Below are 17,983 nucleotides of genomic sequence, written 5' to 3' on the forward strand. Positions count from 1 at the left end.
GGGATACTTGCAAAGTGAATAGACAAAACATTACGACTTGCAATGGGAGACTGACAAGACCATTAACACAGGGCATAAAACAATGAACATATGAGAAAAAAAAAAGCGTGCCAAACTAGGAGTACATGAACAAACATATGAAACATTGCAACTTGCAATGGGGTCTGAAAATCCTCACTAAGGAAGAAAATAATCAGATATATACATGATAATAAGATACAATATGTACTAAACAAAAGTGCCCTAGATGGGGGCTTGCAACTGCTACAAATACAATACACATTGTAATTTGCAATGGGAGACTGACAATTTCCTGAAAAGCAGGTTGTCCAACAGTTGGTTGACACTTGCAAGAGTTCTTCCTGGTCTTCTTAATAGTTGAAGATATTGAAAACCCAAGTTAAATGCAGGAAGAAGCACCATTGATGTAGGTTTAGTCTGTGGAGATGAAGTTCGTGTTGAGTGCTTTATGGAACACCACTGACGACACCAAGTATGTATATTTAGTCCAGGGGTGGCCAATAGTTTTTGACCCCAGGCCAAATTGGAAAGAAATCTTTTTTCAGGTGCCAAACCAGAGGCTGCCCTAGGAAGGTTTTGAGGTGGTGTGAGATCTCATTGTGGTGTCACTCCGTAGAGACTAAATTGTACATAGAGATTATAGATACATTTTTCACATCATCATGCATTATCAACATTCTACGCTGTACTTAAGAGATTTGTAATGGACCGTTAATTCTAAATGCACAGTGGGTTGTTGACATTTTTTTTTTTTAGGCGCCAGAATCTTTCATCAAGCTATTCGGACTTGACTAGCTAATATTGAAAGATTAATTGCGGGCTATATAAATTCATTAGATGGGCCGTATATTGGCCATGCCTGATTTAGTCTGTCGAGGTAAAATCATCTTTCAGTGTTTTTGTAGAGCAGTTTCAAAGACATCTAGAATATATGTTTAGTTCCTGGGAGTGAAGGTATTGTTGAGTGCTCTCATGGAATTGATGAAGACATTTGTCTGTCATAATTACAGTAGTTACTGTCTCAAAGATGGAACCTATGGAGTTAACTCCATAGGTTTCTGTTGCACACAAAGAGTTGGGAAGTGGTATGTTTGATTTTCAGGTGTTTCCATTTAAGTCTTTCCTGAATTTTTGGTATAAAGGAAAAGGTTAGCTCCCCTGTTTTTTCTTCCTCCCACTCTCTTTGCGAAAGAGCAATAACTGTATTGTGTAAAACGTTTTGGAGAATGGTCTTAGCTATTCCTTTAAAGCTAACTGGAATTTCGGAGTTTGCAGCTTGTTTTGCAAAGTGATCGGCTTCCTCATTTCCTTTTAGTCCATTATGTCCTTTGACTCAGGTTAGTACATAATGATTATTACTGTTATCATTTATATCTTGATTAATAATTCTTAACTGAAAACAGTCTTGATTATGGATCCTTTTTAAGGTAGTTTGGCTATCGAATAATATACAGATATGTTGACTGTTGATCTTTTGATTTTTAATGTATTTAATTGCTTGGTTAATGGCTAGTAGTTTGGCTTGTGTGATAGTACAATACTCCACAAGATGGAATTTGTCACTATAAATTGGCTGAGTAGGGTCTTTACCATATATGATGAAGGCAGCCCCAAGCTTTGTGCTGTTTTTAGACCCGTCTGTGAAAGTTTGCAATGAGGGTTTTGGTTCCTCATTTTCGTTGAGTTGTGGGATGCTACTGTGATGACTGGGATGTAATTGGATTGGAATCTGTGCACAAGAAAGACCTTGACATATCTGTTTCATGAAATCAACATTTAGATTTGGTAGGTGTCCAATTTGAGTATATTTCGACAGGTCTCCAGGCTTATTGAAATCTAAGTTGTTCCAGATATGCCATTGCCACATGATTTCTTTTACTTTCAGATGTAATGGTTTAAGACCAGTGAACACCTGAAGAGTAGCTGTAGGCACTGTCCTATAAGCTCTGGTCAGCCGAAGAAGAGAAAGCCATTGGGCTTTATTGAGTAACTTTCAAATCCCTGCGTTGTCAATAACACTGCCCCAAAAAGGAGCACTGTAGAGGAGGGAAGTCTCGTTGCTCCACCTGTAAATAGTATCAAGTATCTGATTTGCTTCTGCCTGAAGCATTTTGTTGTTTTTGTTGGAGAATAATCAAGGTGTCATTAGCATACCCTTGGATTGTATAGGGGATGTGCTGATTGCTATTGTTCAAGTCAAGCAAGCTGTTGTATATGATGTTCCACATCTCTGGGCCTGAGCATAAACTCTGAGGACATCCTCTGTATATATTTTGAGTGATGCTGGTAGTATTGTAAACAAGAGTAGCAGCCCTATCTTTGAGGTAGTTTTTAGTAATTATGTAAATTTAAAACAAAATTATGTAATTTTGTTTTAAATTTAAATGTAAAAGTGTTTGAACATTCTGTTGTTTAAATATTAAGATACTTTCAAATTTCGGTTGCATATAAAGATGGCCTATCATATTGGGTCAAAATGTTAATGTTTGTTTTAATAAACATTTCTCAGCATCAGGTATTTGATCATTTAATTGTAACTGTACATTTGTTTTAAATAAAATGCAATTTTAAATTAAGTTTTAAGTGTTTTGTTGTATAATTTAAAAGTCATTATGTTCAACAATGTGTGTAATTTAGACTAATATTATACAAACGAATTCATCCTCATCAGTATATTTAATAATTTGCAGACATTACATTATTGAAGTTTTTGGTTATATGGTTCCCATGGCACAACTGACACTATCATATATAAATTATTATTTTACCCTATAAAATAATTCAGTTCTATTTACTATTAAAACAGACCATCAATAATGCCTGAATTTTCTGTGAAATTATTGTTTTAAATTAAATTGAAGTTAATAATCACAAGAGTTTATTTATAAAATAGAAAAACCTGTTAAGATTAATTTTTAATATTTCATTGCCTATATAAGGTAAAGGAACCTAGAAGTGTTGACATCAAAAATTAAGATGAAGGCCTTGAACTCAAGGAATGTTAAATAACTGTATACAGAGAATGTTCTTGGCTACAAAATCTGGGAGACACATTGGCTCTCTTATTCCAAAATTAAGAGTCAAACCTTAAAATTTTTGAGTCANAGGCTGTTGCCTTTCTGTCGACATCGGCTTCTTGGGTGTCATTTCGACCTTCACCAAAGCTTATCTGTGCTTGTCGACATACACCGGCGATTGTTGAAATGTATAATAATATAACCAAATATTCGGTCTTTCACCAACCAAGTTTGTATGTTTCTAATTTCTCTAATAAGTTATCTAATTTCAAACTTTCATGGTAACATATATATACCAGACATGGGCAAATGCGGCTCTTTTTGAGTTACATGCGGATCTTGTTGAAACTGTTAATTTCTGCTTTTTATTATTATTTTTACAATTTTGTGAAAATATGTTTATTAAAAAAATTCAATATTTGTTTTATATTATATAATAAAACCGCGGTGCAGAATAAAAAAGTACACAACTGCAGCTCCCATGCATTTCGCAAAACATACATTTTGGCTCCCACTGAACTCTTGCTTGCCCACCTGATATATANAGTTTGCAGCTTGTTTTGCAAAGTGATCGGCTTCCTCATTTCCTTTTAGTCCATTATGTCCTTTGACTCAGGTTAGTACATAATGATTATTACTGTTATCATTTATATCTTGATTAATAATTCTTAACTGAAAACAGTCTTGATTATGGATCCTTTTTAAGGTAGTTTGGCTATCGAATAATATACAGATATGTTGACTGTTGATCTTTTGATTTTTAATGTATTTAATTGCTTGGTTAATGGCTAGTAGTTTGGCTTGTGTGATAGTACAATACTCCACAAGATGGAATTTGTCACTATAAATTGGCTGAGTAGGGTCTTTACCATATATGATGAAGGCAGCCCCAAGCTTTGTGCTGTTTTTAGACCCGTCTGTGAAAGTTTGCAATGAGGGTTTTGGTTCCTCATTTTCGTTGAGTTGTGGGATGCTACTGTGATGACTGGGATGTAATTGGATTGGAATCTGTGCACAAGAAAGACCTTGACATATCTGTTTCATGAAATCAACATTTAGATTTGGTAGGTGTCCAATTTGAGTATATTTCGACAGGTCTCCAGGCTTATTGAAATCTAAGTTGTTCCAGATATGCCATTGCCACATGATTTCTTTTACTTTCAGATGTAATGGTTTAAGACCAGTGAACACCTGAAGAGTAGCTGTAGGCACTGTCCTATAAGCTCTGGTCAGCCGAAGAAGAGAAAGCCATTGGGCTTTATTGAGTAACTTTCAAATCCCTGCGTTGTCAATAACACTGCCCCAAAAAGGAGCACTGTAGAGGAGGGAAGTCTCGTTGCTCCACCTGTAAATAGTATCAAGTATCTGATTTGCTTCTGCCTGAAGCATTTTGTTGTTTTTGTTGGAGAATAATCAAGGTGTCATTAGCATACCCTTGGATTGTATAGGGGATGTGCTGATTGCTATTGTTCAAGTCAAGCAAGCTGTTGTATATGATGTTCCACATCTCTGGGCCTGAGCATAAACTCTGAGGACATCCTCTGTATATATTTTGAGTGATGCTGGTAGTATTGTAAACAAGAGTAGCAGCCCTATCTTTGAGGTAGTTTTTAGTAATTATGTAAATTTAAAACAAAATTATGTAATTTTGTTTTAAATTTAAATGTAAAAGTGTTTGAACATTCTGTTGTTTAAATATTAAGATACTTTCAAATTTCGGTTGCATATAAAGATGGCCTATCATATTGGGTCAAAATGTTAATGTTTGTTTTAATAAACATTTCTCAGCATCAGGTATTTGATCATTTAATTGTAACTGTACATTTGTTTTAAATAAAATGCAATTTTAAATTAAGTTTTAAGTGTTTTGTTGTATAATTTAAAAGTCATTATGTTCAACAATGTGTGTAATTTAGACTAATATTATACAAACGAATTCATCCTCATCAGTATATTTAATAATTTGCAGACATTACATTATTGAAGTTTTTGGTTATATGGTTCCCATGGCACAACTGACACTATCATATATAAATTATTATTTTACCCTGTAAAATAATTCAGTTCTATTTACTATTAAAACAGACCATCAATAATGCCTGAATTTTCTGTGAAATTATTGTTTTAAATTAAATTGAAGTTAATAATCACAAGAGTTTATTTATAAAATAGAAAAACCTGTTAAGATTAATTTTTAATATTTCATTGCCTATATAAGGTAAAGGAACCTAGAAGTGTTGACATCAAAAATTAAGATGAAGGCCTTGAACTCAAGGAATGTTAAATAACTGTATACAGAGAATGTTCTTGGCTACAAAATCTGGGAGACACATTGGCTCTCTTATTCCAAAATTAAGAGTCAAACCTTAAAATTTTTGAGTCAAGGCATTTTCTAATATTAAATATTCACTTTTAAATATTGTATAAAAAAAAAGATTTTTAATTTACTATATTTAGACTTTCTTGCTTTGTTGAACATACATATTGTGCAAATAAAAAAAATTTTTTTGCTCATTATAACAAGCTTTTTGAAGAAGGTAAGTATGAAAAAGTATAAGAATCATTTTGAAATAGTTTTATTTTTCAACTTATACAATCATTCGTTCATATTTTCGAATGAAGTACATTCTTGTTTATCCAGCTTCTCAATCATTTGGCATACTCTCTGTGTAACTGAATATGCACTTCAATAAAAATGTTAGCCACATCACACATCCTATTTTTCTGTTTACTTGGATTTCATTTCTGAGTACAGTATTATGTGTCAGTATGCTTTATTATTTACCTGCCTGCCACCAAAACAAACCAATACCAAAGAATGACAAATAACACCAATCATTGCCTTTAGGTCTGTACATACTATGTATCCTATACACTCACTAATCTGGCACCTTCTGTACAAGGAATAGTCAGATTAGTAAGAGTGTAGTATATTTTTCTAGCTTTATACGAGAATTCAAAAATAGGAATATCATTCATCGTGATATTAACCAAATTACAGTCGATCCCTCTATAACACGGTAGATACGTTCCGCTTTTTATAAAATTTGTGTTCTGCAAGTCCTTAAATACATGAGCCAATCACAGCCCGGCACGTATGCAGTTTATGGGATTACGGCTGTTTGAAAGATTTTCTTCCATAAAAAAAAAAATCAATTCTAGAGTAATTTGACAACATTTCCAAAACATGCATAATTTTTTGGGAATAATCCATATAAACTATGCTATAAACAAAAAATTATAGGATTACTTATCGAGTGTGCACCGTTTTCCTTAAGTGCACCATTGCTTAAGCTTGTTTTCGTCGTGGAGCAGCGCATTGAATGGCAGGTGCATGTTTTCTGATAAATTATTTTTCTACGAAAAATTTGCTGAATTTGTGACCTTTTGCTGTATTGGCATAAAAAGAAATAGGTAAAAAAAACATATTAAAACTAAATTTTTCAGAATTCTAGCCTAATATTCAATGTGATAATTATGCCTGGGCAACCAGCTTCCAAAATTTTCAGCTGTTCAAGTCAATTGTATGTTATCCTCAGCAGTCGGTCTGTCTTATCTATATTTTGATGTAAAAAAATGCTGAAAATACACTCTCACAGATATGTATGTAGAAGCAAATAGAAGTAAAACTCCAAAAGGCAAGCACTGTAACATTTGGATATGAATACCAGTTGAATATGGCAGTGTAGTAATACAGTCGACCCCCCTATAACGTACGTTCCTATAACGTAGCGAAAAAATTGTAGAAACTTTCGTATAACGTACCTCCTATAACATCGTTTCGCGACAAGATTGATAGAGTCTGGACCAATAGTTGATGAGCAGCTGAACTAATACTTACCTCCGACCCTGCGCCACGCTACGGAGCGGCTAAATTGAGTTTGCTATCGTCTGTTTAGTATAATATATAAATTATATATAAATTAGGTACTGTATATATAATTATATATTAACTTAATTTATTGTAACTTTATTATAATTTTATATATGCTTTCTGCCGCCTGGCAACACGCTACGGAGATTTTAGGCTAGTAAGTTGAGTTTATTATCGTCTGCACAGTATGTAAATTAGGTACCGTAAGTCTAATACAGCACTAATTTTATACATTTCTTGTGAAAGAAACACTTCTTATTCAACGGCCATAAAAATTATTTATATTAATGATGTCTCCAAAGGTCAAGTTATCTTTCTGCGATAAATTATTTATCAGATATCGCGGCCGCCGTTTCGTGTGCTGTTCCGCGACGAAGACAAGCTTTGAACAACGGGCGTAGTCGAACGGTACACACTCGGTAAGTAATCCTATAATTTTTTGTTTATAGCATAGTTTATACGGATTACTCCCAAAAAATTATACGTGTTTTGGAAATGTTGAGTCGAATTAGTCTAGAATCGGTTAATTTTATAGAAGAAAACCTTTCGAACAGCCTTAGTCCGTAAAGTTCCCACCTATCGGGCTGAGATTGGCTCATGTATTTAATCGTTCCTACAACGTAATTTTCGGTTAGCGTGGAACGTATCTAAGCATTATAGGGGGGTCTACTGTAATGAAATAAATAAGTGGTGAAAACTTTCATGGTGATTCCCAGATGGCTAAGGAAGTTAAGACATTAGCCTACCTCTCAGGGAACCTGGAACCAAATTCAGGCAAACAACCCTCCAGAAATTTTTCACAGATAGTCCTGCCCTTTACCATATGGCTCCCACCAAGGGCCTGGCCAAACCCATAACAGATATGGAAAAAAGACCTTTGTAGTGCCCATAAGATGGAGAGAGAAAAAACAAACGACCTCGGTGAAATTTTCTATAAAAGTAATCAATTGCTACAAATTTTCTAGTATCATTTTCAGATAGTGTAAAACTTATATGAGAGAAATTAAGTCAAAACAGAATTATTTAATTTTTCCATTATTACATTTTTTGTTTTCAAACAGTATAAAACTCAAGTCTTATATGAGCATAAATAAATTTTGTTGCACTCTAAGAAGTGATTAGTTCTTAAAGTGAGTTCTCACTGTACAATTTTCTCCATTGTAATTGTCCAATACAGGATAGTAAAACTGAGATACTAGCCACTTTCTATCATATGTATTCCTTCCAATAATACATAAGACTAATTATATACATAACCAATTAGATGCAATGATAGAAAAGTATACTTTACTTTAAAAGATAGGAAACAATTTGCTTTGTTAGCAATTATGCAATGATAAACTTTCAATATATTGTTTAATAAATAGCTAAAATAACTTCACCATGAATTATCATTAATGCACAAAAGAACGATGGTACTATATAATGATTTTAGATTGGAATAAGCTGTCGGGTTTTACTACTTCGACATTTACACCTATATATTACTTTTTAAATTTTCCTAAAGAACAACCTTATAAAATGAATATTTCCTTACTAATTGAAAAAGATACTTATTGATACCACTATAACTTTTGAAAAGAAAACATTTTTGATTGGCTACTGCTTTGACAATGTTATACCATATTGAATAAAAAGAAGGATTGAGATCTACTTGTTCTGACCTGTGATTTCAACATCTGCAAATGAGTTGTTGCTAAGTAGTGATTTATACAATTTGTTTTGCTAGACAAACTCAAACAGTGAAAACTCATTTTTAATTAATGTGTCATTTTTATTGTTTTTGAAACGCCTCAGAAAAATAATGGAACAACACTGTATCATGTTTCAAGATAAAATGGCTATCAAGTTAGTTAAAACTTGAAAAAAAAACTTAGTTAAAATAAACTGATTTTTGATTTTTACAGCTAAGTGGATATTTTGGTGAGTCAAAATTGACCCACAATGTTAAAAATAATAAATAAACTGTGTTGGGTAAAAAACAATAATTTACATACTAAGAGCAAGCAAGAACAAACATCAGTACATATATCAAATTTTTAAGCCATTATATATATAGTGTTATTTAATTTAACATTCCTTGAATTTCAAATTTTATTAAAAAAACATTTATGCTTTTGATAATCTGAAACTGTGTCTTAATTCTTATTTGTTGCTTAAACACTATGTAGTGTAATAAATTTGAATACTTAGCATTCTTTCATTTTTATTCTAATATAGTTCATACGTGTGATACTCCGAATTTTATCAGAAATCAATCGTCGATGATGTCATACTTGCTCAACAATTGTTGTCCTCAGCTACCTGAGAAAATCTCCCCTTACACTTTCTCAATGGCAAAAGTGACACATTTCTGTGATCTGTTGACCTTTTAGCCGGGCGATATCACACTGATATTGAATTTGACGACTAAAAAAGTCAGTCATCACCAGTCACTCTTGGATTAAAGTCGTCAAAATTTTTCCTGTGTTAGTGCAAATTTCTGTGCTCAATCAGTACTCTGCCGGATTTTCACGTTACTTTCCACTATGCCTAGAAGAACTTTCTTGATCCAGACTGGTCCAACGATCAAAATCCTCACCCTAAAGATCCTAATCTCAACCTCAATTTGAGAATCTCAAATCAAGAATCATCCCCATTAACACAGGTATTTTCCAACTCATGAACAATTGTAAACTCTCTCTCTTGTGATTGCTAACTAGATAGGTTAAGTCAATATATTGTTTCATGTATTCCTCCTCTTTGTTGAAAATAAATGGGTATTTAGTTGTTAACTTTCGTATCTGAGTATTTTACTTCTGGTACGCTGTCTCTCAACCCAAATTTAGATCCCAGATCCGATCACCCGAACCAACCCACCCTCTTGGCTTCTGTGTCAATCAGGACACAGTGGTGTCAGTCCTAACAGGGCATCGAAGTGCTGACCCTCCGATCACACTGGTGTCAAGCAGGATCTAAATTTTAGAACTAATCAAAATCAAATCGAATTAGGATGGAGGATAGAGAAAGATGTGTTTGTGGAGCAACAGAGGAAAGTGCTGCGTTAGGCAGACTTAGGGGCATGATTCCCTTAATACCCTCCTTTTCAGGAGATGCTGATGGCCTTAAGGTCACTGATTTTTTTGAATCACTTGATGAAATAGCAAAACTAACCAATTGAGCCAAGGCGCAGTACTTAGGGGTTGCAAAACTAAAATTAATGGGTATGAGGTGGACAAAAAAAAAAAAAAACAAAAAACAATAAAAAACCAAACTGAGAGTGTGCTGCCATTCGTAGACGTAGTAGAGAGTTCTCCCACTAGATGATGTTAGTAGAGACCTTCACAAAACAGCTGTGCAGACGGTGTCAGTTTGTAGGCTTACATTTAAGTGTAGTGTTGTGTTTCTCTTAATGTTATTTTGTTCCGCCTGTGAAGTCGTTATGGCAGATTTAAAAGAACAAAGAGTGTGTTTGAAATTTTGTTTCCTGCTTGAAAAATCGGCAATGGAAGCTTACCAAATGTTGCAACAGGCTTTTAAGGAGGATGCTATGAGCTGCACACAAGTTTTTCAGTGGTTTAGGCGCTTTAAATGTGGTAAGATGAGTGTTGAAGACATGCTCGTTCTGGGCGTCCTTCAACATCTCAAAACGATGAAAGCATTGAAAAAATCTGCCAAAAACTCAACAAAGATTGGCGTTTCACTATCAACCAAATTTCAGAAGAGACAGGCCTGAGTTGGAGCTTGTGCCAGCAGATTTTGACTGAGCAGTTGCAAATGAGATGTGTTTCTGCTAAATTTGTTCCTTACCTTCTCACACAGGATCAAAAAAACATTTGATTGAATTTGAGCTGAAACTTAAAAAAAGAAATTGAAAGTGATCCAAACTTTTTGACCAAAGTCATTACAGGTGATGAGAGTTGGTGTTACGGGTATGACCTAGAAACCAGGGCTGTGGAGTCGCGTAAAAATCTACCGACTCCAACTTTTCTTTATCATCTGACTCCGACTAAAACACCAAAACTCCACAACTCCGACTCAACAGCCCTGCCAGGGCTGTGGAAGTCACGTAAAAATCTACCGACTCCAACTCCGACTCTTCCTTACCATCCGACTCCAACTCCGGCTAAAACATCAAAACTCCACGACTCCGACTCCACAGCCCTGCTAGAAACTAAGCAAGCATCAATCCAGTGGAAGACTCCCAACTCTCCCAGACCAAAAAAAGCAAGACAAGTGAGGTTAAATGTGAAGACGACGATCATTGTCTTTTTTGACGTTCGTGGAATTGTGCATCGGGAATTTGTTTCCCCTGGCCAGACTGTTAACCAGCACTTTTATTTGGAAGTTTTAAGACGTCTGAGAGAGGAGGTGTGAAGGAACGCCCGGAACTTTGGTGATCAGGTGACTGGTTCCTTCATCACGACAATGCCTCCACACACATGGCCTTATGTGTGACCCACTATTTGGCCTCTTGGGGATGGCCTGTTGTTCCTCATCCTCCATATTCACCAGACCTAGCCCTGTGCAACTTTTTTCTGTTTCCGAGAATGAAGAAAAATCTAAAAGGGGAGCAATTTGATGATGTGGAGACGGTAAAAACAGCTTCTCTAAGGGCACCGGACGATATCAAAGTTGAAGAGTTCCAGAGACGCTTCAAACAGCGATGAAAAAGACTTTACAAGTGCATCACATCTAATGGAGAGTATTTTGAAGGTTACTGAAGGAATTTTGTAAAAACATTAATAAATAAAGTTTTTATACAAAAAATCTGGTTTTTTGGGTCACCCCACGTATAGCCCAGGAATTTGCATGGAAGGATGCAAAGATGAAGGAGGTAGAGACATACAATGAATTTAAGAGACTCATGATCAAGAGATTTGAGAGGGAACTCACTTCCTTACACCTGCAAAAATTTCATGCTTGTGTTCAAGCACACGATGAGGATGTACAAACTTATGCGGTACGATTATAAACCTAATAACGGAAATGATTGTAGAACAAACTAGTGGTGATACCCAAAAAAGGAAGATTATTAAACAGTGTCAGCAAAAGGAAAGAGACGAACGATTGCTGGTGTAATTTCTTAGCAGACTAAATAATTGCATCAAGCAACAGATAATGTCGCGGTAACCTGATACTTTCGATAAGGCAGTGTGAGCACCAATTAGTGATGAAACTATAGACCAACTAACGGCAAAATTACGAGCGATAGTAAGAACTATAAATAACCCTAGCGACAAGAAAGAGGAACATAATGCTACAGATCATAATCAATTAAAGAAGACTTTAGCAAAAATTCAGGAGTAATTAAAGCAACTAGCAGCCCAGGAATGTAGTCGAGGCAACCCTAGACATAGATCACCACCATTTTGGCATTCTCCAGAATATCAAGATCAACGAAGACAAAGCTATACCAATAGAACTATAGACCAAACAATCAGGCAAATACAAGAGCAATTACATGAACTACGACGTCAGAAAAGTTAAATCAAATTCCCCATGCAAAGAGGCAACAATGCTAGAAACAGATATAGGGACCCATTTGATGACCCAAGAAACATAATAGGTGGCATGTGAAATCAAACATACAATTCTCGACACAGACCAAGACGATATGAGGCAAGACACAATTTAGGCGACTCAAGAATTAACTGAAGAATCCAGATGACTCAATCACAAACCCAGATAAAGCAATATGAGAGGAGAGTCAACAGAAATTTTAGAGGCGATTTTAGACAAGAGAGAAAAAATACACCCAGGATCAGAATATCTAGATTCAGTAATGCAAAAACTCATCATAATTTCAGACCGCACAATGCGGAGCCTATATACATTGTCTCATTGCTGACATAGCGACTCGATTAGCCAAAGATACAGGTCCCAAAATGACACTATTGTCAAGATCACTGGCGCACCAATTAGGCACCTTCAAAAGGAAAAATAACTGGAGTGAGATACCCTTCTGAAGCATCACTGAACACTGAATCAACATGTATGATAAAAACAATTTCCTATTCCAAATCGGACCCTTGCAATTTTCCTACCCATGTTACATTGTAGACGATGAAATTATGCAACCACTTGATGGACTAATAGGAAGAGATATAATAAAAGACCAGGGGTTAGAAATAAACTTAGCGACAAACAATAAAACTCCCTGATGGAAGAGTTTTAAGCTTCCAAGACCCTGCCAGACAAAAGGGGATAACAATACGAATAACAACCGAAAAAGACCCGGACCAATAAAGAAATTATTGTCAGAGTAGTCTGCATAGAGAAAAACATCTCAGAGCAACCAGAGTCCAACCAATGAACAGTTTGATCGACAGTTCTCCAAACATCTATTAATATTATAGTTATCTTCTTCACCATGATATTCACAATTTTCTGTTTCCCAATTTTTCTGATATTCGCATGCTCCAGAACCTCAACGACATCGCTGAATCCAAGAATCTTAGACACAACCTCTACTACAAACCATATCTTCCACAAAGTCACATACCAGTAAGAATATCCCCTCCCACATATACAAATAAAGTATGGTTAAAGATCAGGTTAGAGTTGATCGCGCCAAAGTGCAAAATAATTAGGGTGCATAACAACTGCTAGATAGCAAAAACGTATTGACCAGCAAAAATTTGACTGGCTGAAAAAATAAACATTTATATTTACTTTGATACTTGTGTCATTGTGGTTTGATTTTGACCACGTAACAATAACAGAGAGAGATTGAGAGAGAGAGAGAGAGAGAGAGAGAGAGTAATCATTTTATATCAACAGTATAACAAAATTATCATTTTGTTATAAAATTAAAATCAATCTTGCTAATCAAAACAAGCCCAATTTTAGAAAGACTGGATGATGTGATACTGAGAATTTTAACAAAAACCAATTGTCAATGACATCATACTTGCTCAACAATTGTTGTTCTCAGCTACCTGAGAAAATCTCCCCTTACACTTTCTTGACGGCAAAAGTGACGCATTCCTGTGATCTGTTGACCTTTTAGCCAAGTGATGTCACACTGATATCGGATTTGACAGCCAAAAAATTTAGTCATCACAGTCACTCCTGGATTAATTAACAACTAAATGCCCGTTTATTTTCAACAAAGAGGAGGAATACATGAAACAATATACCGACTTAACCTATCTAGCTAGCAATTGCAAGAGAGAGAGAGTTTACAATTGTTCACGAGTCGGGAAATACCTGCGTTGATGGGGATGATTCTTGATTTGAGATTCTCGAATTGAGGTTGAGATTAGGATCTTGAGGGTGAGGATTTTTATCGTTGGACAGGTCTGGATCAAGAAAGTTCTTCTAGGCACAGTGGAAATCCGGCAGAGTACTGATTGAGCACAGAAATTTGCACTTATACAGGAAAACTTTGACGATTTTAACTTTCGTATCTGAGTATTTTACTTCCGGTATGCTGTCTCTCAACCCAAATTTAGATCCTGGATCTGATCGCCTGCACACGTGGCCACTCACATGACTGAATCAACCAGTCGTCTCGGCTTCCACATTAATCGGATCACAGTGGTGTCAGTCCTGACAGGGCATCAAAGAGGTGCCGACCCTCCGGCCACATACCTGTTTTAAATTACACATTTCAGGCATAACATGCCCCTCTTCAGCCAACTCGGGACTTTTTACAAACTGGGTTCTATTAGGTGAGAGTATAATATGTATATGGCTTACACATTATTGTATGTTATTATATCATAGTTCTGTTTTTATTCCTTTTTACTATGCAATATTGTACTAATCAACATATTCTTATGCTGTAAGATGGCCAGTTCATGATTGAAGAATATGTTAATTAGTACAATATTGCATAGTAAAAAGGGATAAAAACAGAATGACGATATAATGCAAAGCAAAAGAAGATACAACCATTTATGCTCTATTGGTAATATTAAATTTTATATAAAGAAGAAATGGTAAAAATGGCAGAATTCTTAATGAAATTTGATTCAACACCATATTGCTTCTTGGACAAGGATAAGAAAGAATGTTAACAACATAAATTCTAAAATAATAACAAGTAAAATGGCAAAACCATATTTGAGACAAGACTACGTCTCGAAGACTCACTATTAAGCGGAATCACTTTGACGCTCAATGCGAGTCTCGTTCTCATTCTCCAATCATCTTTGTTATCACTGCTTTTGGGCGCGATCGTTCAAACTTCACCAGCCACAACCATGAGGTCGTCCATGATACATTTTCGATGAAATTAACCTATCCAATTTCAAAATTTCTCTCCGTTGAATGTTGGCCTGGGTTGATTTTTCGTCAATGTATAATGAAAATTTTCTGTTTTTGAAAAAAATAATCATGGCTATTGTATCGTCCAAAATTATTTTTTTAATTTTGCACAAACAATATACAGTTTAACCTGATTATAACATCATCAGATGTAATGACAACCCTATTATAACGTCAAATTTTTATTGGTCCCACAATTTTACTATACTAGATAATAGTATTTCAAACACAAATTATTTATCGTATTTATTCAGACACTTGGCAAATCTCATCATTAAATTTTATTCAGTTGATATGTGTTCATCTCATTTGTACATGTTTCAGGCATTCCTTGCCCCTCTTCAGCCAACTAAAATAAAAGTTCAAAAGTTACAATGGTATAAACAAACATATAAGGTTATGTTTTTTAAAAATATACCTTTTAGATTACAGATTATTGAAAGGTAAAACCATAAAATTCCTTTGTTCATTTTACTTGTCATCCATTAAATTTCAAATTATTGTATGGTTTGAACCTTTAAAACACTCAACTTCTTATTATCTAAAGAATTTTTTTATATTTAACTTCATGTTACCTAAAGATTTTACATTAATTATCTTGTATACATGTGTTCTGATAACAATACTACAAATTACATACCTAGTTATTCATTTTGAATTGTTATAAAATTTAAATAATTTTAAAATTTTTCTCATACATTTACTATCATGTTTAAATCAATTTAACAACAATACTAAAATTTACATACTCGTCTTTCATCAAAATTGAAGTAGTCCTTCCATACAAACATATTTTGTTGACCTTTCCTCCCCCTTTTTCCCCCCCAGTTGAGCTTGCCCACTGTCTACTACACAGTCACATGACAAGTAGGCCACCTTGTGGCAACATTTTTAAAATACTTTTTTACATAAAAATATTTTTTTAAAAGATTTTTTAATTTTATAGGATATTGAGCCAGTTTTTGTTTATTTTAATACTTAGATTTTTATTTATACATTTATTACTTTTGATAATTTCTATGCTTTCTTTGAACTTTCTATGATATGTTTCTTTTTCTTTGTGGAGTATTTGTATGTTATCTTTATCAATTTTACAATCGTTCAGGGTGCATTGATCATGAAAGGCNTTGTGGAGTATTTGTATGTTATCTTTACCAATTTTACAATCGCTCAGGGTGCAATGATCATGAAAGGCAGAATTTATTCTATTGTATTTCAGATCTGAATAAAATTTAATGATGAGATTTGCCAAGTGTCTGAATAAATACAATAAATAATTTGTGTTTGAATTACTAAAAATTACTGGCACAGTTTCAAAAATACCATACTAGATAATGTTAAAAAACTTACTTGTAATGACACCCTGTTTTAATGTCATATTTGAAGTACTCCCAAATTTACAAAATTAGATTATAAATTTTATTTAACATAGAAGAAACTGTGTGTTCAGCCCTAAGGTCAGAGTTCACTTCTGAGAGTGACTGTAGGTGGTACTCTCACCACCCGCCTTCGGTGGGGTGAGGTGCCTGTTTTGTCTGTTTGTAGAAGAGGGTCGCTATTTTGAATTTTATTTTGACTCAGTTCTCAGTCCCCCGACTATCTACAAGTCTAGATTTTTTTTATGTGCAAATGATTTGGGCACCTAATACTCTGTGCCAGATATCAACTCTCAACATGTACTCCTTCATACCTCTATGCTGGTAACATAAAATGACAGTACGATTTTATAAACAAGACATAGTCTTGTCAAAAATAGATAAATGTAGAGTTCTGCACTGGCAGTATACTTACCCTTTAGTTGTATTGGATTAAAAAAAAAAAAGAGAGAAAGAAAGAAGATATACAATAATAAATGTGTTAGCCATATACATATTATATACTCACCTAATAGAACCCAGTTTGTAAAAAATCCCAAGTTGGCTGAAGAGACATGTTACGCCTAAAACATGTAATTTAAAACGCATATCAACTAAATAAAAATAAAAATGAAAGAATGCCAAGTGTTTGAATTTATTACACTACATAGTGTTTAAGCAACAAATTTATGCCTTTATTAAAACTGATGTAAAACTTACATTAAAACTAAAACATAGATTTCAAAGATTTAAATAATATTGTATTTATTGTTAAACCTATACAAGAAAACAAAATTAATTTAAAATTACTGAAATAATTATTATATTTAGCCTTACTTGACTAATTTTTTCTACAATTGCACAACCACCAACTTTATTTTCAGTAGAAATAAACAATATATATGTCATATTCATTTTTGTTTGCATTTCACTAGTCACACCTAGATCCCTAAAATTATAAATAAATAAATTAGTAAATCACAGTATATTTAAATATTAAACATTAAAATAATTTTTAATTCATCTGCAAGCAATTGCATTTTATTTTTAAATACAGTGGAACCTCGGTATACGACCTTAATCCGTTCCCGATGTTTGGACTTATACCGAATAGGACGTATACCAAACCAACCTTTTCCATAAGAAGTAATGTAAAAATAATTAATCCATTCTCATGTAAAAAAAATGGCTGGCTTTAAACATCTCGCTTTCCTCACTAGTTTCTGCTTGATTTTTCATGAGATTAGCATGTTATCCTTTTAACTTTCTCACAAATAATTTCTTCCGATACACTGTCGCCGGCACACTGTTTTTCAGTTATCCAAAGCAAAAGCAATTTCTTGACATGATCTAATGTCTTTGATCTCTGTTTAGAAATTGATTTAANACATTACTGATTACAAATCTAATCTTAGAAAATAAATAATGAATTAAAATCTTGAGACATCAAAGCACTACCTCAA

General features: G+C 34.1%; 1 protein-coding gene across 1 annotated transcript in view; it reads right to left on the minus strand.

Moving 5' to 3' along the window:
• The window catches only part of LOC111636925 (N-acetyltransferase ESCO2-like), a 34,289-nt gene extending 16,819 nt beyond the window's left edge, over positions 1-17,470 (minus strand). The window contains exon 1 of the mRNA XM_023382309.1: positions 17,358-17,470. Coding sequence (XP_023238077.1) covers positions 17,358-17,447 — 90 coding nt within the window. The 5' untranslated portion in view covers positions 17,448-17,470. The remainder of the gene's footprint in view (positions 1-17,357) is intronic.
• Positions 17,471-17,983: the final 513 nt, after the last annotated feature.

This window comes from Centruroides sculpturatus, unplaced genomic scaffold (assembly GCF_000671375.1).
Source record: "Centruroides sculpturatus isolate CEXI.00-Female unplaced genomic scaffold, Cexi_2.0 scaffold128, whole genome shotgun sequence".
Classification (NCBI taxonomy): Eukaryota; Metazoa; Arthropoda; class Arachnida; order Scorpiones; family Buthidae; genus Centruroides; species Centruroides sculpturatus.